Here is a 25,818-nt window from a genome sequence, read left to right as displayed (position 1 = left end):
AAAGAACAATGACACGACGACGGCAAAACAACAAAAAGGGGTCATTACGCCCATAAAAGAAGATTGACCCTCGATGTAGGCCATTACAACAGATAAAATATTTATGTTTGTTACCTAGTTCCTGGCGATGTTCCTCCTGAATCTGAGTCATGTTCTGGCCAATTTCTTCCAACTTCTCCTCCAGGCAGCTGGAACACAATTCGCCAGCTTAAAATTGTGCACTGAAGAGTGGCCCGACAGGCGACAAAACTATATTTATTGTTCAAATATAACGCAAAATTGCTACTGTCAAAATTACTAAAGCAACGATTCACGCCCTGTGTCTTTTAGACGATTTTCCCATAAAATCGAACAGCATAATACTACCAAAACCAAAAGATTAACCAACAATTAATCAGCCTCACCGGCAAACGTCCTCCTTCTGCTTCAGCTTGTCCAGGATGGAGATGTTGACATCCAACAGACCCGAGTAGGAGCCCCCGGCCTGCTGAGGGTCGTGCCCTGCGGCTATCTCGGGCACCTCGTAGGTCACCAGAAGGTCCTCTCGGGGCCGGTACCGGCCCGGAAGCTCGCTGTCACTGCGGAAATAGGCGTTCATTTTAAGGAAACAGCTAACTTATGCGCTCTTATCTACTGAAAACTAGCAGGCTTCGAAGGCAGCCCTATTCAAGAAAAAGTGTTGCGAAGATTATTACGAGCGAGCGAGCGCAGCGAGCGAAGCGAGTCTTTTCAATATAACGGAAAAATCTCAGTATGAGCGGCCCGGCCCGGCCCGGCCCGGACTGTAACGCTTTTGAGAGGCTTATATCTCAGCAACCGCTGGACCGATTGGCCTGCGGTCTTTTTTGCTGGGTAGCCCCATCCCTTCTACCCCGTAATTGACTACTTTTTGATACATCTCAGTGACCGTCGTGGCACGTGCCACGTGAAATGTCAAGGGTGCTCAAGCTGTTTTGCAAAAGTAGTGATTTTGAGAGGCCCATACCTCAGCAGCCGCTTGGGTGATTGTCTTGCGGTAATTTTTGTAGGGTAGCTGCATCCCTTCTACCAAAATGGTCGGACACTCTTGATCTATGTGAGTGACCCCCACTGCACGTGCAAAATACAACAATAAGAGGCACTGGCGGTCGCAGCCGCTAGCAAAAGGGGGGGGCCAAAGTCACACTCGCGGGACATAACATTTATCCGTCACCGGGAGGGGGGGGGGTGATCGGCTAATTTTTTACGTCCACGAGGCGCCGCACAGTTGGCATTACTTATGCTTCATCCATCTCATTCTTGCGTGAAATCTTTGAGCTCAATTTAAGGCAAAATCACTAGTTCCATTTACCGTCTCACGGTGTGCCCACCGGTCGGGCCGCTGCACCGTCCATGACGACGGATCGGTGTAGCATAGGTATACTGGAAGGTCAGGCACGCGGATTCATGACCTTACCACTATAAAACAATTCGGAAAAGTACAGATGCATCTTGCTAAAAAGTACAGATACCTCTTGCTTTGAACAAGCATGTGAAACCCAGAGAGCATTTTTAGACTATGACATTTACCCATATAGGTACCTAGTTGTGTGGCGGCGGGAGAGAGTAGGTACACCGGCCTCTGGAGACCCCCACAGGTTCCGAGCTTTCAGAATTGGCATCTGAGGGCCGCGCGCGACTCCTGCGGGGCTTCGCAACGGCTCTGTTGGGGCTCACTCAACCTGCCTAGTCCTACTGCTAAAAAGACTGGCCCTGAGCCCTAAGGACTTCATCAGTCTCTGCCAGCCCCAGGACCCACACCGGCTCATGGGGTCCCGACCTCGAAATATGAGGGAATCAGCGCGGGACCATCAGGACGTAAAGCAATCTCGATCAGGACCAACGTAAGGCTGTGCCGGAGACTGCGTGAGCCCTCTGATCTTCAGAAACCCACCCAATATGTATGTTTTCATGTAGAGGCTAGTTTAGAGCCCTCAGAGACCAGTACAGGGCCTGCAAACTACAAAGGCCAGTAGTTTGAGACCATCAGAGACCGAGTTGGGCTCTCAGAGGCTAATGTGGGTCCTTACTCATTACAGGCCAGCATGGGCCCTCAGAGGTCAGCGTGGGGCCCTAAAAGACCGGCATGAGCCGTCGTTGGACCCCAGAGGCCAGCAGAGGGCCCTCAAAGGCCAAGATGGGCCCTCCTCAGAGGCCAATGCAGACCCTTAGAGGCCGGCATCGGGTCTTCAGCAGCCAGTGCGGGGCCCTTATTGGCACCTAAAGGTTCGTCTTGGGACACCAGAGACAGAAATAAGGCCACCGGAGACCGGTGTGAGACCCTCAGACGCCGGTTGGGACCCCTGAGGCCGGTTAGGGGCCCTCATAGGCCAGATGTGGGGCCTCAGAGGTTGATGTAGGCTCTTAGCGGTCAACGTGGGCGCTTGACCGCCACTGAAGTTCCCTCAGAGGTCAGTGTAGGACGTTCAAAGACCGGTGTGGGAGCTATATTAATAGCTGGGCGTGTTTTTTTTTTAGCCTCGTGACGATCGAATAATTGCCAGGGCCCCATACACCTATATGGGGGCCCATTGGTTGTTTGAGGGGGGGGGGGGCAAATGATATAATGGCCCCCTTTATTGACCTTTGGGGGCATGGCCCTGATGCCCCCCCCCCCGGCCCCCCGCGACCGCCACTGTGTACACATTACACACATGCCTCTGAGATTATATACTAGCTCATGCAAACTCTATGCAGGCCCCGGAGGTCCCACGCTAATCCTTAAGAAACCAAGCCGGCATACGGCGTCACCACCGGGCTTCTGAGGTGCACAGCACCAACCCATGAGGTCTTACTTTAGTGTCTTGGAGCCAATCTCCTTTAGCAGGGCCCACCCGCCACTGCCGAAGAGGGTCTCATGCCAGCCATTGCTGAATGCTGGGCCTACGAGAGCCTCAAGTAAACCCACGCTGATATTCCATATAAGATCCGGCCATACTCGTGAACCGGTGCCAGCGACGCTGACCGCCAAATTGACAGAATGCGAAACTGAGCCCACTCATGAGTGAAATTTACGTCCTTTGATGGCGCAAGAAATAAAATGAAACATACGAAAAGCTTTTCTAGGACTTTTGTTCGATCTGAAAGGTGGGGCCAAAAGATAGTATGGCCCCACCTTTCAGCACCAAAGGGGGGGCCATGGCCCCCGTGGCCCCCCCCCCCGCGACCGCCAGTGATAAGAGGTGTCAAATTTGTTCCCATTTTAATGACTCGGTAATTATTGGGGCGATTTCGCTGAAACTTGGCATACAGGTAGAGACCGACCAGGCAATGCACTCCCATGTGTTGCGGTTAAGGTGCTACTGCACGTGCGCACGTGCAGGGGGCGCTCCCAGATCTCGAGAACGGTTGGGCCGATTGCGCTCAAATTTGGTACACGGTTGGGGACCAGTTAGTAGGGTGCCGTGCAAAAGTCAGTTTGGACCCCGTTTGCACGTGCGCACGTGCAGAATGCCGCTTCCAGATCTCAGGAACGGCTGGTCCGATTGCGTTCAAATTTGGTACACCGTTAGCGACCGGTTAGAAGGGTGCTTTGCGCAAGCCCGTTGGAAGTACCCTCTCGCCCTTCCGCACGTGTAGGGCTCACCATCTCGCTCGCTCGTTCTTCGCCCAAACGGCGTTTTACTGGTACCTGTTCAAGAATGGGAAGATTACATGAAAGCAATTTTCTTATGATCAGAGGTAACGTTCATTCCATTTCCATTCCAAAGCTTTGTGAAACACGGTCGGTGCGGACTGGCGCAGTTAGGTTTCAAAAGACACAACTTCAAATCACTGGCGAAAACATAGTCCAAACTTATTTCGGCTAAGCGCCTTTTTCGAATTTTCTCCCTTTCTGCTCAGTGATCATGTGTGTCAAATTGTACCCACCTGCCGCTGGAGTCAATCAATCTCGTTACTTCATCGGGCGCATAGCTATAGACGGGCTCCTGGGCCTGCACCGGTGGAATATCCTCCAGAGGAGCGGCCACCACCTCCTCCACGTCCACCAGCACTGCGCATGCGCCGCAGTCAGCTGAACGGTCAGTTGGCGGCCGGTCCGCCGCGTCCGAACGCAGGTCCGGCTCCGAACACGCCTTCGTAGAGTCTGTCAGAAAACAAATCATGGATTGAGTGAGCTTTGTGTAAGTAAGGCCACGATATTCAGCTATTAGAATCATAAGAACTTTTAAACTAGCCAAATTAAAATAAATTAATGTTAAGGGGACGAATGTCAGGAACTAGGATGGTCAAGAAAAGGAAGAAAATTCACAAGAAGACAAAACAAAATCAAATTCTGTTATCCTCACTCCTGCATAATCCTGACATCGCACTTATATTACCAAGACCTAACAACGAAGGAATGAGAATGCCTAGTCGTAGTCATTTTTTACAAGATAGAATTGCCAGGGTGCTGCTTCTTATAAAAAAAACAGGTGCCAAATCCTTCAACTGCTATTCAAATTTTACTAAAATCACCGATATGCAAAACTCTGCTTTAAAGTCTAAAGTCTAAACGGACCACGGTATAGCGCCGTGCATTGCTGAGAGCGGGAGGCAGGTAGGCTGCACCGCAGCGCACTGGAGCGTACGGCACAGCCTAACTATCAGTGAAAGGAAAGAAATAATGCAGAGGCATGCGTAAGCAAGCGCGTAAGTACCAAGTTTGCGCTCAACTGAAGCACCTGAATGCTTTCACACTTCCCCCAGTTACCTTGTCCTGATAAACATCTTATCACCTACGGTTAAACACGTGTAAACAAAGTTAAACAGTCAAACGGAGTTAGGCCAAACATCCCACCAAGTGCCTCGATTTAGCTGTGAGCGCTAACCTTGACCCTGAGAACTGCCCCTTGCTGACTACCAACAGGGTACAACACCCGACCTTCGTCAGTTCGTCAGTATCAGTCAGTTATCCATGCTACCCTGAGTTCCGATAGAACTGCACTGATCTAACATAATATGCCTCATACACCTCTGATTGTGCCTCGAACATCCGCAAGTTTGATCTCCAGAGCATAACCAAACCCTCCAATAGCGCTTTCTCAAAAACGTATAGCCACCTAAACCCTTCAATATATTAGTATAGCCGTAACTCGTAAGGATCGAATTCCGATCTTCATAAGTGGCACTTGGTGTTCAGAGAGTGTCTCCCTGACCTCGGACTTCAAAGTTTTAGGAGTTCCGCCCCTGTGACCAATGAATCCTCCCTGACCTCTGTAGCCCCTCTCTGACCTCCGAGAGTGCCGTCCAGTCCTCCGGCCGTTTTGTCTTCTGATGATTGGCGACTATGTTGACCCAGAGCTGATGACGTCAGCTCGGCGAGACTCCCCTCTGATTTACACCTGTGGTCATGAGAGCGGAGTAAGTGCAGAGTGAGTAACAAAAAAAATCGAGAACATGAGTTATGAAATATAAATGAGCCTCTTTCACACTTGAAAATGCACACAAACTATTAACCCTCGCCCTGGCAGGGCATTTTTCATAACACGGCCTGGCAGGGGGGGGGGGGGTCGATGCGACCCCCCCTCGCGATTGGCTCCTATGGCACCTAGAAACACCAAATTTGGTAGGTAGGTGGGCCCCCCGGAGTTCTCGCCCCTGTGCAAATTTGGTTGCTCTAGGTCAATATTTAGGGGGTTTGGGGGGGGGGGTATGATTGTAAAAATTTCGCTAAAAACAGGTCAAAAGTTTTTCGCTTATAACTTTTGATCTAATTTAGCTAGCGCAAAAAGAAAAGCACCAGTGAACTCAACACGTCAAGGCGCGTCGAATGAAATACTTTTTAGCTTGCTTAAGTGTACTTAAAGTTTTTCTTAATTATTAAGTAAACTTTAATTAATTGATTAAGTTCAAGTTAACCAAATTGCATCATATCGCATATCATTCGACTCGGCAGATCACCAGGAACACAATGACACCATTTTTGTAGCTCTAGCTTCATTATGTCCCAAGTTATTGGCAAAAACGTCATTTGACCTCAGTTGACCTCATTTGACCTGACCCATGGGTACGTACCCCAAACAAAGAAGCACCAAGTGACCTGCTGTTGCGTAATGTGGTTTCAAAGCACAAAAGTGATAGAACGAAGCGGATATCTCCAGTATTTTCCGAATTTAGTATTTTCCCATAGGCTTAACATTACGACGTAATGACCTCTAACTGACCTCAGGTCAGTGACCTAAGAAAACCCGAACTATATGTTATACAACTCGGTGACCTTAGCACATCCTGAAAGTTTGAAGGAAATCAGTCCAAAACTGTGAGTTGGACAGGTGTAAAAAGAAAATTGAAATTTGACCATGACCTTGTACCGGTTTTTCTGACCTGGTGACCTGACCCAAGGTCTTCCGGACCTGAAACTTTAAGGTCATATGTAAAAAGGTTGCCCCATAAGCTGTGCCAAATTTGGCGGCGCTGCGCGCCGCCGTTTGCAGCGCCGCGCGCCGCCGTTTTTACGCTATCTTCGAAAAACCTTAGCGGGGTCGCATCGACCCCCCCCCCCCTGCCAGGGCGAGGGTTAACTATCAAGACTTGATTGCGCTTCACGGGCTGGGTTGTTCAGTGCTCTACTCTTCTATTTACTTTTACCTCGGTATTTATCGGTATTTCTTCTATTTTCAGTGACTGACGGACACATTTTGTGACCTCACCTGACCATGCGCCCTGTGTCCTGTTCAGCTAGCTCATGGGGACGGTAATTGGGAGCCAGTAGAGCAATCGTTGATGACTCCGAATCGGGTGGGATTCCTGGCAACGAAACGTCAAAGATCGTCGGTGATTTTGAATTATTAGTGCATCAATTTATTCATAATGTGCTTGACATGCTCACCACAAACCGGCCTGCTGACTGTTTTGCTCATGCGTTGTAACTTTCAGTCGTTTTATAACGCTGCTCTTATATTTATCACGGAGCTATCGTTTACTTGGTAGAATAATCCCAGTCACTCCATTTTGTTCTGCGTATAACGGTTATTTATAGTTATTTTCTCTTACCACGCCTCTCTTCCCACTCGTAGAGTTTCTTGGTAAAGTTTTTGTTGATGCCCTCGAACCGGAACTCTCCTTCAGCTGTTTTAATCGTGACCTTGTCCTCCTTGTCCTCTTTAGGTCTTCTCATCGCGTCACGAACGCGCTCCAGTCTGAAAAGAAGAGCGTAGGTGAGGCAGGAAACACACTTAGAAATGCATCCGCTACGGACTGTCTTTGAGAAAAGAAGTAGCATGCTGATAGAGAAAATAAGGTAATCTAGCACAAAACTTGGATGGTCTAAATATAGTACATAACACCAGAGATGGTCGTAGCAGCTATACAAGGCATAAAAAAGGCATTTCAACAGACGACCAAAACTGAAATGCTGTATTAAAGGTATTATCAGGGTTTTTTCCAAAATTTCGGACTTACTCAGTGAAACGTGTAGAAGAAGGTGACTGAAGCCCCAATCCAAAGTCATTCGTCTCAAAATTGCCTAATTTTCCAATGGTGGGCCTCCAAAGTTTTCGCGGCTGCCAGCCGCGTAAACTTGCGAGTACTTGGTGGTCCATCTCTAAACGCCCATAGGGTTTACACTAGCGGAGACTTTTCTAAATATTTCTAGGGAGAATATAATGGATCTAGGGAAAATATAATGGATCTAGGGAAAATATAATGGATTACATCATGATTACATGCTCCATTATATTTTCCCAAGACAAAATAGGGAAATATAGCATAGGTCCGTAACACAACGAACACAACCTTCTTCTCATTCTTCTCAGCTTCTCATTCTAGATATCCTGTGGGTTATCAAAATAATTCAAATTAAAAAATTGTGTTGTGTGCGTTCAAACTAAGCTCATCCCGCGTGTAATTCAAGAATGTCTTAGTTCAAGTAATTAAACTTGAAAGTGATATAGCTCAAGCAATGAAGAAGCTTGGATGGAACTAGTGTTGAATCAAAGTTACCTATCATTTTTAATGCTAAGTGCTGAACGTTACCAATAATTCGAGACATCCGTTGTAAGATGTATGACGCAGATCAACTTTGATCAAGTGAAGAAAATAGATTTCAGATGAAATAATGTCAATGTTCAAGGCTGAGCGACTGGCAGATTTCGGAGTGAGCACGAGTGGCCTTGAGACATTCTGTTTCTGTAGGTACTCAAAATAAATAAATTATCATGTTGTGTGCTTTGAGGTTAAGTGTTATCAGTGGTGCTTCATGGTTGTGCTTTGTTGTTGGTGTATAGGCATGTTTTGAGCACATTGCAGCATGATATTGGTGGTGTGTAAAGCAACTGATCTCCGCAGACTTTGCACTTACTTGCAAAGCCTGCGGACTGACTTTGCAGACTTTGGCTGACAATGAGCAATGCATTGCTGACTGATATCATTTATTCTGTGTTTGTAGCACAAAGTACAGAAGTGGCACATACATTGTTACTTTGAAAACCTGATGTGAATTTTGATGTAGAAAATTGGTGGCTGACATTGAGTCCTGACGTATTGTGAGTAGTGTACATCTGGTGCATTGAGCGCAGACTTGACGTTTGACCAGTGATGTTTGTATCAGTAGACTGTGTTTGAGTCTACTTAAATGGGTAGTCATAAAGCAGGCGTCACACTTCTTTTTGCAACCAAGGAGATGCGCTATACCCAGAGATGCTTTCTCACCAAACCTTACCAAACCAAACCTAACCTACAGCGCCTCTCTTCGTTCGTTCATGGTTGCAAAAAAACAAGTGTGACGCCTGCTATACTACTACCCTTATATGGCCTTGGTTTGAGTGTGGTGACTGAGTAAGCTGGTGTGTATAGCCATGCAATAAGTGTTTTGAAATATATTTTTGGGACAGTATTGAAATGGTGTGTTTTGGCCATCTGGCATGGATGATGGAAAGCCACTAACTCAACTTCAGGAACGCTTCTTCATTATGCTCATCTAAAGCACAATGATCTATTTTCTCTTCGCAAGGATTGATTCCTAATTCACTGTCAATTATAACCTGGGCCAGAAGGTTTCGCTGAGCCACAGGGTTCATACAGATTCATCCACAGTGCTCAGCAGTGTATGTTTTCAGATTTCAACAGACTGTATTTTTTTTCTGTATGTACATATGCATCATGCAAGGGTACAACAGATGCGGTATTTGGTAAGCAGTTGGCAGCAAGGTGGTGTTTGTACTTATTGGCAGAACTAGTTGAGCAGGACTAAAACTATCCTAGTTTCTCTCCAGTTTACTCAGATCAGTCTCAACACATTGAACATATTGAAAGCGTTCATCCATGAAATGTCTGCATGTATACTCATTTCCGAGAAGGCACGCTCGTCGCTCATCCATTGCCGAGCAGGCACGTGCGTGCCCATCGCCGGCGCGCATTAGCGCGCGTCCATGGCTGGGGCGCACGCGCGCGGCCATGGCCGGCATGCACGCGCGCGCGCCCATCGTCGGCACGCAAGCGCGCGCCGCGTCCTTACCCGGCGAGCACGCCGCGTCCGTACCCGGCGCGCACCCGCGCGCGTCCACAGCCGGGGCGCACCCAAGCGAGTTCGTACCCGGCACGTACCGGCGCGCACCCGCGCGCGTCCGTACCCGGCCCGCACCCGCGCGCGTCCACTGCCGGCACTGACAGACCCTGACAGACGGGCGTGCTGCCGTCGGCGGTCCTGACAGATGAGCGGCGGGCCCGGCTCCCGCAGCTCCGGCAGCGGGCGGCAGCCATGGTCGGCATACACGCGCGCGCGCCCATCGTCGGCACGCAAGCGCGCGCGCGTCCATAGCCGGCGCGCACCCGTACCTGGCGCGCACCCGCGCGCGTCCACTGCCGGCACTGACAGACCCTGACAGACGGGCGTGCTGCCGTCGGCGGTCCTGACAGATGAGCGGCGGGCCCGGCTCCCGCAGCTCCGGCAGCGGGCGGCAGCTCCGGTGACTGTTCCGGCAGCTCCGGCAGCGAGCGGCGTCTCCGGCAGCGCTCAGCAGCGGCGCCAAGCAGCAGCAGCGGCTGAGCCAACAGGCGGCCGCGCCCGCGGAGGCACGCCCCCCCCCCCCCCTTTCCACATTGTTCGTCCATGGAGATGTCTGCAAGCACGCCCATTGTTGAGAAGGCACGTGCATCCATGGCTGAGCACTGAGCAGGCACGTGCGACCCCTTTGCACATTGTTCATCCATACATATCAATATAATTTACCTTATGATTAGTGTGAGTCTTACAAAATCTTAAACTCAGAAATACCACAAGGCAGGCTGCCTGGGTGAGTTGCTAATATGAACATAATGAACATTATACATTAGTGCAGTACCTATAAGCATCCATGCTGTGTGAAGGACTTGGCCCTCACGTTCATTCGTTTGGTGATTGCACATGGTGGCATGTGTACCAATTGTTCTCCCTAACCCTTCTTACAACTTTGACTAGCAAGTAGAAGCTGGCAAAATGCAAGGAGCTTACAAAGCATGCCTATATGTAGATAACTGAGGATGATTCTCTCAATTGAAGCATGATCCGCACTCAGCAGCTTCTTCTGTTCTGTTCCACAAACTAAAACTGAAATGCCTCAATTTTCCTCAAAATATATTCATTTATCACTCATAAACAACAAAAATATACATTAAGTAGGTACCAGGGCAATAAAAAACATACAAGTTACATATTTTTTCATGTACCGTCCTTTCACAGCAGCAATATGTAGAAACGCACCAAGACGTTCACGGAGAGCCCACCCATAACAAACTATAGTTGAAGCCGGGGCTCTGCTGCAGCAGCAGGGGAGACGTACAGGACACAGAGGTCATGTCACAACATCATGTTGTACAACCTGTTGTTCGAAAAAACAGATCAACATAGATCTTGAAAAACTGTAGGTAGCGCTTTCTTCAGTCACTTAGGTAAGCTTTCTCGCAAGACGTTACATTAGATTGACCACTCTTGACAAAATAATCAGATTGAAACTTAGCTCTTGTGCCTGATGCACTTACATTTCAACTTATTGAAATAAAACACTCAAATTTACCCTTGAAAATTGTTGACATTTAAATGATATTAATCAAGATTTGATGATCAGCAAACAAGCTCAAGCTATTCAAATCACACCCAAATCAAAATAATAACTTTGGCAATGTTGATAACTCTTGCTGTCTTATTGAAAAGCAAATCTTCAATTTGTTCATATCCAAATTCAATGCCAAGCACTGAAATCTTGTTGCAAGGCCCTAAAAACAACAGACAAAAACAAAACAGACAAGGCCCGTCTTGTGGAAATCGACAGTGCGGTGCGGCGGCCTTGGCGAAATTTCCCAAGGCTGCTCTTTGTTTACATTTTAGTGATGGGCCAACTTGGCCGCCCAAGTACTTGTTTTGCGTGAGTAAGTACAATTTTGTCAATTTTGAAACGGCTATATCTCGCAAATTTTGGTACCGATTTACATTTTATGCATATATTTAGAATCGGCAGAGTCTGGGGAGTTCATTGATTGGAAATTTATGCCGATTCCTTTCAATTTTTAAACCCTGATAATCCCTTTAAAGAAAGCAGTTATATCCTCACCTGGCCTCTCGATCCAAATATTTCTCGCGCTCTCTTTCTAGTCGGGTTTTCTCTCTTTCCACCTGAAAAGAAAAGAAAACACAAATTCACAACGACGTTAACTTTACGTAAGAATAATCTAATGTTGCTCATGGACCGATCGGTTCTTGGCGGTATTAGACACTGTTTCTGCGTTGTGCAGCTCACACAACTAAAGCCTTGTATTGGTAAATGCCATTGTATTCGCTTGCGTTTGAGTGCCATTGATAGGTGGTAATCATGGGCATCATCTATTAACTATGCAAGTTAACGAATTGAGTAGCGACTCCGTGCCGTAGCTAACCTTCTGTAGCTCCCGCTCCAGCCACTGAAGGTCCTTGGTCCTGGTTTGACGGCGCAGTTCTGCTGCCCGGCGCTTCTGACTGCCCGGACTGACCTGCGACACATGGGGAAAGACTCAGCAGTTCGGCTTCGGAAAAGGGGCTTTCAGTGCAACTGGATTGAAAAAGACCTTGCTCATCTTGGGTATCATCATGTTGGGTAAATCATAGTGGACAGACCTCTATACAACTGACAGAAAAGATCGATGGTGCACAACGTGTATAAAAAAACTAGAATACCGACGATGAGACAGTCTTCCGCCCATGGCTAACTACATTCCACTCGGATATGTAGCATTCCTTACCTGAAAACAATGAAGCTCCACTATTCCGCCTACCTGTCCCTGCGAGGGTGCTCCATGGCCGGCCTTGACCTCTGCCATCTTCATCTTGAGCCTCCACTCCTCGTACTTCTTGTTGAACTCTGACGGCAGGTGCTTCTGCAGCTGCTCCACGTTCTGCTGGGACTTGCCGGCCAGCGCCTTGGCGATCTCCCACTCGGTGAGACGCTTACGGAACTCGGCTGGAAGGTGATCCTCCTCCACCGCCTGCGGAAGATGAAACAACAGTGGAAGGACTCACCTGATATCTTGTTAGTAAAGTTAGTACCCGCAACAGGTAACAACTGAAAAATAGATCTCTGGGAAACGATTATTGTTTTATATAATTTATTGATTTATAAAAGGGGAAATGTTCATTCGTTGTTAGCTAATAAGTCGAATAGACCATTTTTTCTCCAAAAGAAAACTCGATTCATCTAACAGATTTCCAAATACCGAACCGCCTTTAGTGGTATGCACTAAGGTTTTGTTCCATTTTCCCCATAATTTTCCCATTCTTTCCTTACCTGGGGTGTTGTAGCGTGTTGCCTCCCGTGTTCCCTACTCTCATGTTTCCCGCGGCGTCGCTCTCCATCCGTGCACTTCCGGCGGACATCCGGCTGGTCAGTGCACTTCCGGCGGACTTCCGGCTGGTCGGTGAGCTTCCGCCGGACTTCCGGATGGCCACCATCTTCGGTTCGTTTCCGGCGACCGCTACCCTCGCGCTGTTTGCGTTCCCACTCGTGAAGACGGCGTCGGAATTCCGCAGGAAGTTGCTCTTCATGTTGTACCTGCGGCATGATCAGGGTAGGCGCATCTTCAAGGTCACAGGTCATGGCCTAGGGTGCCTGAGGGGTCACATCATATCCTTGCGTCATGGCGTCTCGAGAAGCGTAGGGCACGACAGATCTGGATGATGATTTATTGACATTTCGCGATTATTCAATCCAAAAACCGCAAGCACAACTCACATAGCCAAGGATGTCATATTGTAATGTGGAGACATTCCGGGTGTTATGTTAACTAGACTGACCTGAGTGACCTTCCGCTGGCGTTCGACCTCCTCCTTCCTGCTCCTTCGCTCTGGACGCTGCTCATGCTCCTCGGCGACCCGGCACGGGCCGCCGCTCCTTTTCCGCTCCCATTCCTGGGGGAATTCCAAGGGTTCAACGATGATAGCACACGCAATTACGACTGCTTCTTTGCGAGGCACACTCGCCAAAATGTATTTCTTTATAAAAAAAAACTCGACAGATGCCGCCTCCTAAGTGTTCTGTGCAATTTATCTCTTTTTTTTTGTTAGATCGCTCCGCATTTTTATTTTCGTTGCAAAAGCAACGACAATTTTTAAATGAAATTAGGCAGCAATGTAAGGAAAATATATCTCAATCAAATGCATGTCCACCCTCTTACACTATAAGTATCTTGAGCTATGCTTTAAATATTTAAATTCATTAATTTCACGAGTCTCCCCTCCGGACTGGCAGGGGCCGTCGGACTGATTCAGCTACAAACACACACGACCGCCAAACGACATGGCATCACATCTGGGTCACCTGTGACCTCCGGACGCTAAAAGGCAGCCCGATCTATCTCACTCGTCTCCGCATTTGTTCTGCCAGCATGCCTTGTCACATGTTTGGCACCTGCGAGTCTGCGGTCAAACTCATCACACACACGCCTGGTGCGCACTTCCGTCCATCCAAGACAGGTTATGGCAGAGATGAAACACCACATCGTGAGACTAAATATATATCTTGAATGGTTTCTCACTCACAGCAGTGCGGTACCTATATTTAGACTCACTGGGAGCCGCGGACCCAGGCGGGTTTATTTTCATTGAGACCGGGGGCCAAAGCACTATGGACCGTAGGGATTCGTAGTGATGCATTGCCTCACCTGCATTTTCTTACTGAAATCTTCGCTGAGATTCTTTTGCAGTTCGGTGACATGGTCCGCGACGGTGGCGCCACCAGTGACACCGTGGTCGGTTGGGGAACTAGGTGAGTCGGGTGACGCGGATAGCCGGGCGGGCGCCTCGCGCGACCGGCCCGCTTCCGACTCGGAAGCGGGGCAGTCTATTTCTGTTGGAGGGGAGGGCACAGTCAACGGAAGAGTCTATTTATGTTGGGAGGGGAGGCCGGACTGCGATCAGCTGCTACGCAGGCGGCATTAGGGCGTGGCTCAGAAATTCCAGTGTTGAAGGCGGAAGTGGTGGGTGTAATGAAGCGGAGAAACAAATCATCAAAAGTCTCCAGACTGTATTTTTCATCCTTAGTTCGAGCCAAGTGTCTCAACACCACACCGCCGCATCAACATTATCCCTCGCTGGCCTCTCGTCGTGCTGGCACGTGACCTTCCGCCTGATGCAAGTTATGTGTTGCTTCTAAACAAGATCAAAAGCTCCGCTGTCCAAAAGACCACATGATCAGCTGGATCACCGCTAGACCCATGAACTTCCGATGCCTCCGTAGCGACTGCCAAGTCCCTCCCCTGCCCCTCCCTGTCTTCCGAGACTCCCAAGACGAGCTACAAGCCGCCGCAGGCTGAAACATACCTATCTGTTGGTGAGGATGCTCAGGCGGTTGTGCATTGGGAAGCTATTGAATTACGTCTCTCTTAAGGTCAGGTCAGGGTGAGGTCGGATCAGACCGGAAAGAGAGGCATGCTTCAAGGACCATAATTATGAGAAATGTCGCCTCAATATTCATTTTTTTTATTGCGACTGCATCTTCCATCAAACCAGCCAGGCGTATGACTAGCCAATGGGCAGCTCCAGGGCCACTATATAGTATGTATGTTACAGGCAAAGTGAAAACTCGGGCATTTTGCAAAATGCCTAGGCATTTTGCAAAATGCCTGACCGGCCAGGCATTTTGTAAAATGCCCAGGCAGTTTGCAAACTGCCTGACCCACCAGGCATTTTGCAAACTGCCTGAAATATTTTCCCAGGCATTTTGCAAAATGCCTGACATCAAACTCGCACTAGCGACGATGTATAGGTAAGCATCATTTGTAACTGCCGCTTACAAAAGTTAATCGCTGTCAATGCGCACCAAGTGAGGGGACACTGCGTTCTCCGGGTAGCGCCGCCAAGTTAGGGTCACTGAGCCCCAGCGGCCGTCGGGTGCCGAGCACCGGGCGTGGTTTCGTGGGTAAACATGCGCTCGGTACAATGATTATACTCTGTCTAAGAGCTCTTGGTGGCTTTTTGAAAATACTATGGGTGGATATTGATCAGAAAAGAATAGTCTTCCAATTTACGAAAATTTGATTGTTACACGTTTAGGTACATTACCTATCAATCGTCTCTGCCGGAACAATTGCCCACCAGGGCAGAATACTGGACATCGCAGCTTTTACACACACGGCTACAACTCCGTATATACGAAAGGTGGCTCAAGTCCATTAAGCGTTGGCTCCATCTCGACAGAATTGACGCAAGACGTAGGTATACAGTGTCACGAACTTGATACGCGGTTGGCGCGGTCTTGTCCCTCCATAGCCCTCCTGAGTGCTGAATGGATGTAATTTGAACGGGTCCGGCAACAGGGCATCTCGACCAGGGCACTCGGCATCTAAATCGGCCATCCCGCGGTATCTGAAGATTTTACCCTGAAGCTGAAGCCGCACAGCTCAGCCTCGGCTGCAACCCTGACTTACTGTCATCCATAAGTGATGCAGCTGGATTTCGACAAAACGCACCAAATCTGGACCATTCAGGTCTAGAGATTCAGACTTTTCAACGATGAGGCCGTGAGGCGATAATAGCCGTTTTCACGACGGCCATCTGGTACACATTTGGTTCACATCTGGTGCAGATTAGGTGCATATTTGGTCAAATTATGTTCAGTGTGTCTCTTATTAGATATCAGCTAGGGTTGTACTAATTGCTTATATGCCTCCTTTGTCATATTATCAGAGAGCATCATCGGTTAAAACACTGAAATAAATTCATAAAATAAAGATATTTACTGTAAAAGTGATTAGGTGCAGATTTGGTCAAATTAGGTGCACTCGCCGGATAGCCCGTCGTGAAAACGGCTATTAGAGCTCTTCTTAGTCACTAACCGTCTCGACAAGCAGTTCTGGGCCAACAGCAGCTCAGGGGCGCTGCAACGTCGAGACGGTAAAGCACCCACTGGGCACTGGGGATTCTCGTTTGGGGCATGATGGGCTACAGAGGCCTATTTGAGCTTCACCAGGTGCCGCGGGGACAGACCATGTGGCCGCTGATAACTTGTCACCAAGGTACTGGAGAACACTGACGCAGATGCAATACATTTCGGGACACAAGTACAACATCCCGCAACAATTTCGTGACACCCTGTATTCGTGACCGTGCCCGTGGAATGTGTCACATGTGTCACAGACATGTGAAATGTGTTGTGGGGTCAGTCGCAGTGGAACGTTGATGATCAACGCCTGAAGTCAACAAAAACGGTGGAATATATGGAAACCCAGGCATTTTGCAAAATGCCCGGCGGGTCAGGCATTTTGTAAAATGCCTAGGCAGTTTGCAAAATGCCTGGTGGGTCAGGCAGTTTGCAAACTGCCTGGGCATTTTGCAAAATGCCTGGCTGGTCAGGCATTTTGCAAATTGCCTAGGCATTTTGCAAAATGCCCGAGTTTTCACTTTGCCTGTAACATATACATATATATTCGTCGTTCTTTTCTTTTGTTATTTAGGCGCTTCTGACCTTCCAGACTACTCCGCTCAGGTTCGTAAGTTTAGTTTCTCAATGGCGACTATATCTGTCAACTGACGGTGTCTGGATCCGTCATCCAGCTCGAACTGGACCGTGTCGGGCCGTCATGCACCCTGTCTGGACGTCATTCTGGATGGTCCTTCAGCCAAATCAACGGGCGACTCACGCCGCAGCATTTGGCACAATGCCAACTCTGCCAACAGTTGTTTAACACGTTCTCTTGGCACCTCAGGCAGTCGGAAATTAATCGCAAGGTGACCTCTTTTCAAACGATTCCGCTTGGCAGAGCAAGACCGCAATTCGTTCATAAAAAACTTCGTGGGGTCATAAATTACATAACCGACTCAGGGAAGTTGTTACGATGGAACACACGTAGCTATAAAATGCGTTGGATAAATATATGCTACGATTTCTAAAATCAAGTGCCTGTGCGCACCTGGGTGACGTTAACCATTTACCTTGCGTTATCCTATTTTTATTTTTTTTAATAACGTTATGTGATCTGAGCCCCGTTCCAATCTCACAGCAGACCTGTTCAAAGAGACCACCAAGGTGCAAACAACGTCTCCTTTCAGTCATTCCTGGAACCAATGACGTCATTTTCTTCTAGCTGCCCATTGGCTAGTCATTAGCCTGCGAAAACAAACATGGCGGCGGCGGAGCGTTCAACGAACACGCCTCGTCTGCTGCCTGTCCGTCCCTGAAGGCGGCTCTTTTGATCTCAGCGCGTCTGCACGTGCGGCGTCTGAGGTGTGTGTGTGGGGGGGGGGGTCATGACCCGTGTCTTGTACTACACAGTGGGAGGCATTCTGGGGCCTATGTGAACTCGCACCCCTTTGAAGAATCTGGTTTGGAGGGCATGGCATGCTGTTGAAAACTGCAGGAATGATGAATGGCGCCTGGGTGGTATTTTGCTGGTATTTTGTAGACAAGTAGGTACCTAGGTAGACCTAGACATAAACATTGCCAAATACATAGGACCGTAGAGATCTCATTATATGCATATATCAGATCTGCATGTAAGTTAGGATTTCTATGATAGTACGACTTTTCCACAAGCTTCCTTGGGTCAAAGTCGTTTTCTTCGAAAAAAGAACTAAAAAGTATTTTGCTCAACTAAAATTCCTTTCTCTTTATGTTGCGGAGAGAGAGAGAGAGAGAGAGAGAGGGGGGAGAGAGAGAGAGAAAGAGAGAAAGAGAGAGAGAGAGAGAGAGAGAGAGAGAGAGAGAGAGAGAGAGAGAGAGAGAGAGAGAGAGAGAGAGAGAGAGAGAAGAGGGAGAAAAATAGAGAGAAAGAATGGGGGAAAATGCACTGAACCGTAAAGCACACTTAGCTCTCCGCAGCTTGCCCCCAGACACATGCCGTAATCTACGCCCCACTTCCGGGCTATGTTGAAATACTGCCCGCCTTGGGTCTCCGGCATGCCACTATGCCACGTATTCCACAGCTGTCATTCGTGCCACCGAGGCACCAGCTGCCCAAAATAGCAGAACGCAACGGACTGCCGCGTCTCCACGTTTGCTGCTGGTAAGGTGACATGCCGAAAGCTCTATCTTCTCAGCCTGCTGTTTTGGAAGTGGGATATTGGAGAATGGTGAAATGGGATTTGAGAATCCTTTTACAGAGATGTTCTGATGCATCATGCAAATATAACATTATAACAATGTGTAAATGACACAAAAATAAAAATATATTCATTCTAGGCCTAGGGCTTCAGTCGTCCGGTCAAGTGTGTGCAGTCATTTCATTCCAAGACGATAAACAGTTTGAGGAAAAAATAATGGAGGAATTAAAGTGTAAAATAATACAAAATGACAAAAGTAAGGAAGATGGAAAGACGAAGGGAGTGTATTTGGGAATATGGAACACAGGAAGAATGAAACGATACTAAAAAGCAATGAAAGGATTGAAACGAATGCTAGCGAAGAAGCTATATTCAGGGCTGTTGGGGGTAAAAAACAATAGCTTTTTTGTTGGTATGGGCAGCTCCAAGCTCAAAACAGGATGGGCTGAACGGTTGAAGAGCCGATTGTCACATGACAGTCATGGCCTGATGGCTGGCATTTGACAGACTGAAGCCAACCAATGCCAGAATTGTCAAACGGATGTGTCTGGCTTCTATCCGAGAAGATTCTTGGGACAGACGTCATGAAAAGGAGAAGAAAATAATTCCTCAAAACTATTGACTGGTCCTCAGATTATTTAAGTCATATTTTAATTACCATGGCAGCCGATGACCTTCAGGGTCCATTTCCAACGATTAGACACACTCGCGAGGAAGGGGCGAAACGCCACGATAATTGAGAGCGATCACCACGTGAGCCCGCCGCGGTCAGCTTGAGTTTGGCGTGGCGCCGGTCTGTGGTAAACGAACGTGGTCGAGGCGTCGGGCCGCGCGGGAGCTTCTCCGTCGGTTACCCCTCCCCGCGTCGTCACCCCTCCCCCTGTCGGCGGGGGTGGGAGGGGGAGGCGTTCAGCCTCCGCTGGCTATGTTTGCTTTGGCTGCTGTGCTCCGACGAACAACGGAATGGGACGGGCCCCCGGGCTGTGGCTGCCGGCGGATCACCCATCTGACCCCGCGACCTCCTCCTGGAGCAGACACCCGCGGACACCCCACGGACACCCGCAGACACCCTGCAGACACCCCCTGACCCCAGCTGGAGCCCCTGGACTGATGGGTGTTATGTCTAGCACTAGACCAGATCAAGGAAGTAAAACAAAAAATAAGGATGGGGTGGTTCTCCTAGCCATAGTCACCATTGTTTATGCATAGGATGAAGTGGAAATCTACCGACATCTTGGAAGCAATGGTCAGTGTACCTACCTAATGACTTATCGGAGAAAAGCACGAGATCTACTCATTTACTGCTTCATAAAAACTGTAATAAATCCAATATAATTCTTACAGGTACCAAGCAACTTTGGTGATGACCGATTGGACGCAACACAATCTTCTTTTCTCTTGCGGCTGATAGCATTTTTATATTTATAGTGTGTCGTATTTTTGTAGGCGTAAAACTATTTGTGGCGCTGCCCTCTGCTCTCCGGCCGACGCAAGGACGCAGTCAGCTGATCAACTTTGCCCCGGGCGGTGTCGTCAGTCGCACGCTGCCGTTGTTGTAGGGAGGGGAAAACACTCCTGCAGAAGTGCGTACAAAGCTTTCGTGTACTCGCGTTTATATTTGTTTTTAGTGACAATTTCTTGAAACAATCCATTGGAGAAACTTTTGAGCTTTACATGACATGTGAAATGCGGTTAGTGCCAGTGGTAGTAATATGTATGTGTAAAATCAACCACAGTGAAAGACAGAAACATCAGTGAATACCGGTGCGTAAATAAGGAACCATTTGAAGGAAGCTTTTCATGCCACAAACGACGGTTTCCTCGATGCATGGTAAGTGTTGTTATTTGATTGTAGTGATGATGTTTTCGAGATACAAAGTCTCATTTTAGTTATCCTGGGTGCCGTTTTATATCAGCCTCGAAAGATTCGATCGTTACTAAAAAATCGTTTTTTATAACTAATCGGCCAGCGAAGGGCTGTCACCCGTGTTTCGTATTCTCAGGACGAACTACCCCCATCCATGTTCACTTCACACAACAATGAATTCTGATCGACGGTCACCCCGCGTAGACACCGTGGAGGGAAAACCCGAAGGTGGCATACTATCTCGGGGTATTCGTTTCATTTTGAGTGACCGGTGGGCCTGTCACGCCGAGGCACTCAGCAAAATGGGCTCAGCCACTGTGACGATTGGTCTACTCAGCCCAATATATCCGCATTACCGTTTCAGACCATAGCCCTGAAAATTGAAATGGTGTAAATATTAACCCGCGCCCTGCTGGGGGGGGGGTGTTTGAACACCCCCCTTGTGGTTTTTCGCGAATATCTCAAAAACGGCGGCGCGGAGCGCCGCCGTTTTTGGTACACCTTATCATACATCAATTCTACACATGTTGTAAAAATTTTAGACCAAGGTCATTCAAGGTCAGGTCACCAGGTCACTTGAAGTGACCTCACCTCATAAAAAGTTTCAATGTCTGTCATAGCTACACCGAGTGACCGATCGCTTTGAAACTTTCAGCGATTGCTAAAAGCAATAGCATGTACAAAATGTATATCTCAGAATTTTGATATCGATGACCTAAGGTCAGGTCAATTTTGCGACCTACCCATTATAAGTCAATGGGAGAAAATTGAAATGCGCCTCTTTTGGATGAAAGACATTATAAACACTCCCAAACACCGAATTACAAGTGGTTTAGACACACTGAACTTGAAAATGGTGTCCGTGACCCTTGTTTATGCCCTGAGGTCATCTTAGGTCACGAATGGTATCTAACAGTTTTTCGCAAATAACTTTTGATAGAGGCATGCTAGAGCGATGAAAACGCCTTAGATGTGTTCAGCTCGACGATACGGATCGACTGATATGCAACATGACCCTTTCCGGTCAGGTCATGACCTTGACCTGAGGTCAAATTTTCAAGTTGACCTTTCAAGGTCAAGTTATAGTTCATTCGATGCGTCTTGACGAGAGGAACACGACGCCGGTAAAAGTAAGCTCGTACAAGGCTTGGGTCAAAAGTTATTGCAGAAAAACTGTTTTCGAAAAAATCGGCTATTTTTGCAGTTTTTGCCCCCTGCAGGCAAAACCGTTGACGTTAGGTCAAATCTGATGAATTACTCAGAAAGGGTGTTAATAGGGCTATCGAATGCGCTTTTCCGCGGCACTGTAGCTCTATTGGTTCCCGAGTTATGCGTTGGCTTCTTGGAAATTGTCGACATTCGACCTGGAAATCGGCGAAATTTTGCCTTCAATGACCTCTGGTGACCTGACCTTTGACCTGACCAAAAAATTGACCGAAGTGATTTCGTCATTATTTTTGACGCTCTTTCGAACGCCGCCTTCTGCGTATCGCTACGTGGCCCAGGAGCCGAGTTACAAGGGGGGGTGTTCAAACACCCCCCCCCCCCAGCAGGGCGTGGAAATCCAGGACCCCCAGCAGGGCGCGGGTTAATAGACCGAAAGACTTACAAACCCACCCCCAAAAGAGATTGGCCTTGACCTACCGGGTAGCTCGTGGCCAGTCCGCTGGAGATCCTTCCTTGTGGCTGGTCCCGTGAGGAACGCCTTCTTCACCTTGGACCAGTTGCTCTCTCGCCCCAGACTGCTGGTTTGAGACTCGTAGGTCGGCCGAGTGCCCGCAGAGGCCGAACGCTGGTGCTGCGGAAAAAAAATAAGTGCCTAGACATTACATTGGTCTTTTTGTTTAAAAAGCTGTTGTGTATTGCGCGTTTAAATTTAGAGCTTGGAAGCTATTGGAATAACAGATAAATTTTCCCATGGAGATATGCCCATTATGGATTTGTCACCATATACGACAGTCGACAAGCTAGACAAAGGTATCTACACTCTGCGACAAACGGACACAAATTTGTCACAATAATGATGTTAATCTATTTACTCCCAGCTTTCTTGTTAGACTCCCCGCTCCCCCAAAATAGGTCTCTCACCTGTCCAACCGATCCTTCGTGGCTCTCTTCCCTGGACGATTGTCGCGACGTCTCCTCCCTGGAAACCTGTCTGGACACGTCGGGAGGAGACAGTCGACCTTCCTCTCTTGACGTCTGACGAGAGGCCTCCAGCTGAGGATCTTCTCTGGTGCTTTGTGTCGCCTCAGCTGGGCGCGATTCACGAGATTCGTCACGGGATACGTGTCTGGAGACTTCACCCGACGCTGGATGACTCTCGTCTCGTGAATGACGTCGTGACTGCTCCAGGGAAGCGTCCTGTGACCTTCGTCGCCAGCTGCCGGCGCGTCGCAAACGTCGCGATTCGTCTTCCTCGTCAGCGACGCTGGTGTAGCTTTCGTAACCCTCAAAGTCGCCACTAGGTGTCTCTAGTGTTGCCCCGTCCGATACTGCGCCGTCGGTCACATTGCCACTGGCGCCACCTATACCGCCGCCACGTCCCGATTTCTTTTTGGCGCTGTATTTGCGCGGCTGGACGATGGCGCGTACTCTGCCCCACGTGCTTCGGTCTTTCTTGTCTTTGGTTTTGTCGTGTACGCGAAGAAGTTCGCGATCGAGCGACTTGGTTTTGGAAGTTTCGTCTGGACGCCATGTTTCTAGAAGGGAGAGCGAAGCGTTTTTCGGCAATTCTGTGAGAGGAAAGAAAACGGATATTTGAAAAGTATATACCACATAGCATAAAAGAATGTCGCTGGGATAAAGATGAACCATAAAAAAAATAACGAACAAAATACAACAGTCTGGGGATGTAAACTAGAGCCACTAAAAGCCCCTTGTTTGCAGATCTTATCATTGACACCTCACTTTGGCTGGATACCTTACTGAAGACAAGCTCATGAAACAAAAACACAGACCAAGTGGGGTTTGACAGGCCATTGAGACATCTCTTGCGTTTGCTGGAAAGTAAACAAGGGCGGAGGCCAAACTCAAGGACTTGGAGGTTCTTCAAATACGACAGGCGACTTTGAACCACCATAACTATTTCGGTTTATGCATGTTTTATGGCAGCCATAAAGAGAACTAGGTTATGAAATTTACGACGGATAGGTACTGCCGAGTGCCGGAAGTAAGTTCAGGATGGAGGTAACTTCATAAAAGATGAGCATATCCTGCACCATCTTACAGCAGTTTCCGCTCGATCTACAACATCTTGGCCCACCTACCCATGTCATCCTGTTCCCTCGCCATTCGTACGAAGTCGGGTTCCGTGAGATCCTCCGAACTGGAGGCTGTCGAAGAGGACATCGAAGACACCGCCGTGTTGGGCGTCAGGCCCGTGGAGCCTCCTGGGAAGAGAGAAGCACAAGTGCGTATACAATGGAGAACGAGGGAGTGCTCGCTGCTAGTCATTTTGACTTCCGCATCGCCGCTTTTCCGGCATGTCTTTTTCTTTTTATAGATAACGCGAATAATGTTTGATTACTAAACATGCGAATAAGTACTATTCATATTATTTACTGTAAAAATCAGTTAGATAGCATTACATGATTATCACATAATGTTATGATTAGATGCTATGATAGCATTGCATTTCACGTTAGGCGGCACGGGCGGACATCGATAGCAGCGCCTCTATCGGTCACTAGGGAAAGCTGGGCTGTAGGCGACGATATACCGGCTGAGTTGTCACACGTTGAATAGGTTTATAGCCATCCGTCTTGTGAAAAAGTTGAACTTTTGCCTTAATATTTCTACAGGCAATTTTAGAAGTGTCTTCACATGGATTACAAAACCATTTAGATTATTGTATTCACTTCAAGCCTTCCCTATTGTTCTTGATGATGCGGGAACTATTTCTAATTAGTGTTTCTAGCTTAGTAAAAGAACATACTGTGCAAACGATGAAAAAAACATAAATGGAAGATTTTAAATGCAATTTTCTCTAACAATTAATGGTAAATTCTCTACATATCAAGGAAAAGGTGCATGCTATTTGATAATTTAAAGTTCTTGGGGCCAGTTGTTTTCTTCTTTTCTTACGTCGCCCTAATGGCCGCGAATACACTTGTGATAACGCCTATCGAAATAAATAATGCGATCAATAAATTATAAAGCATAAAACATATACGTAGTTGGCATAACTCTCCCACACAAAAAAAAAAACACTAAAAACCACGGGTAACAAAATATATCAACAAACCCATTCGGCATTCAGCCTGTCTTACGCCCCTGACCCAGTTCTCTCATCTCCCTTCAACACGTGCAGCGCATAGCGGGACGCTAAGTCAGCCTCTGAATCACATCACATACCAGCGCGGCTTGTCACATACTCCGGCTGAGATCCAGCGTCCCCCAACCATGCCCTGTGACCACTTAGCGGGCAACCACGTGGGTCACATCTCGGTGACGAGACTGTCTGTCTCCTCCCCCCTCCCTCCCCCTGCGGAGAGTCTCGAGCCAAGCATCACACGGGGTGGTCGCCTCCCCCCGTGCCATCCTCCCAACACCTCAGGTCAGCGGGGAGACGGATGGGTCGGGTCAGACGAGCACCATTGAGACGAGAGGCACAGTCAGCTGATGTAACTGGCGGTAATTTGTATCACAAGGAGGGAGTGAGAGGGTACCTAATGTTGCCAGAGAGAAATCAATTGACTCATAGTAGAACAGCTGGCTGAGGATATATAACCACCTAATGGGGGACAGAATAATTAACTAGCCGCAGAGGACGGAATAGGCGACTGACTGACAACAGAACAGCTGACTGACTGAGAACAGAACAACTGACTGACTGAGGACAGAACAGCTGACTGACTGAGAACAGAACAGCTGACTGACTGAGGACAGAACAGGTGGCTGACTGAGAACAGAACAGCTGACTGACTGAGGACAGAACAGGTGGCAGAGGGTAGAAGAGCTAAATGAACCAATCGGCAGACATCAGGGATAGAAAAATACACGAACGGCACTAATTGGCTGACTGCTGAATAGCAAATGTAATAGCATGACATGATTTGTAGCAGCTAAGTGGCAGGGTCCTGTCAAAAGACGAAATGAGATTAACCAACCGATTGATAGAAAGTCGGACAAAAATGAACACCTGAGCCCCATTCCAAAATCGAAATGTCGTGCTTGGTAGCTGCCCGAGCGAACTTTGGGCTGACATCCTGTAAATATGTATCCCTCCTCATTGTTTTTTTCCACTTATCTTATAGGAAATACCTTGTTTATAATATTTCGTTAATTAGCGAAATCATGTTCAAAGCAACTAGGATATTCCTAAAAAATACAATGATCATTTTAAGCTGTTGTACTTCACAACAAAGCCGATGTTATGTCGATGCAACATAGCACTGCAACGTTACAGCTTGACGTCATGCTCTCCTCTTTCTGCCGCTACCGCTGCCAACACCCATAGATCCCAGATCAC

General features: G+C 48.0%; 1 protein-coding gene across 1 annotated transcript in view; it reads right to left on the bottom strand.

Annotated features, from left to right (window-relative positions):
* Positions 1-23,737, bottom strand: part of LOC122376892 — a gene marked incomplete at its 5' end in the record, with an annotated part of 31,849 nt that extends 8,112 nt beyond the window's left edge. Inside the window, 15 exons of the mRNA XM_043356881.1 lie at positions 115-188; positions 405-578; positions 3,889-4,105; positions 5,233-5,342; positions 6,651-6,747; positions 6,994-7,139; positions 11,526-11,587; positions 11,848-11,940; positions 12,223-12,432; positions 12,732-12,995; positions 13,238-13,351; positions 14,104-14,288; positions 21,990-22,143; positions 22,434-23,080; positions 23,615-23,737. Coding sequence (XP_043212816.1) covers positions 115-188; positions 405-578; positions 3,889-4,105; positions 5,233-5,342; positions 6,651-6,747; positions 6,994-7,139; positions 11,526-11,587; positions 11,848-11,940; positions 12,223-12,432; positions 12,732-12,995; positions 13,238-13,351; positions 14,104-14,288; positions 21,990-22,143; positions 22,434-23,080; positions 23,615-23,737 — 2,670 coding nt within the window. The remainder of the gene's footprint in view (positions 1-114; positions 189-404; positions 579-3,888; positions 4,106-5,232; positions 5,343-6,650; positions 6,748-6,993; positions 7,140-11,525; positions 11,588-11,847; positions 11,941-12,222; positions 12,433-12,731; positions 12,996-13,237; positions 13,352-14,103; positions 14,289-21,989; positions 22,144-22,433; positions 23,081-23,614) is intronic.
* Between the last annotated feature and the right edge of the window lie 2,081 nt (positions 23,738-25,818).

Source organism: Amphibalanus amphitrite, unplaced genomic scaffold (assembly GCF_019059575.1).
Source record: "Amphibalanus amphitrite isolate SeventyFive unplaced genomic scaffold, NRLGWU_Aamphi_draft 002379F_arrow, whole genome shotgun sequence".
In the NCBI taxonomy this organism is placed as follows: Eukaryota; Metazoa; Arthropoda; class Thecostraca; order Balanomorpha; family Balanidae; genus Amphibalanus; species Amphibalanus amphitrite.
The sequence above is the reverse complement of the archived record's forward strand: the minus strand, read 5'-3'. Positions and strand labels throughout refer to the sequence as shown.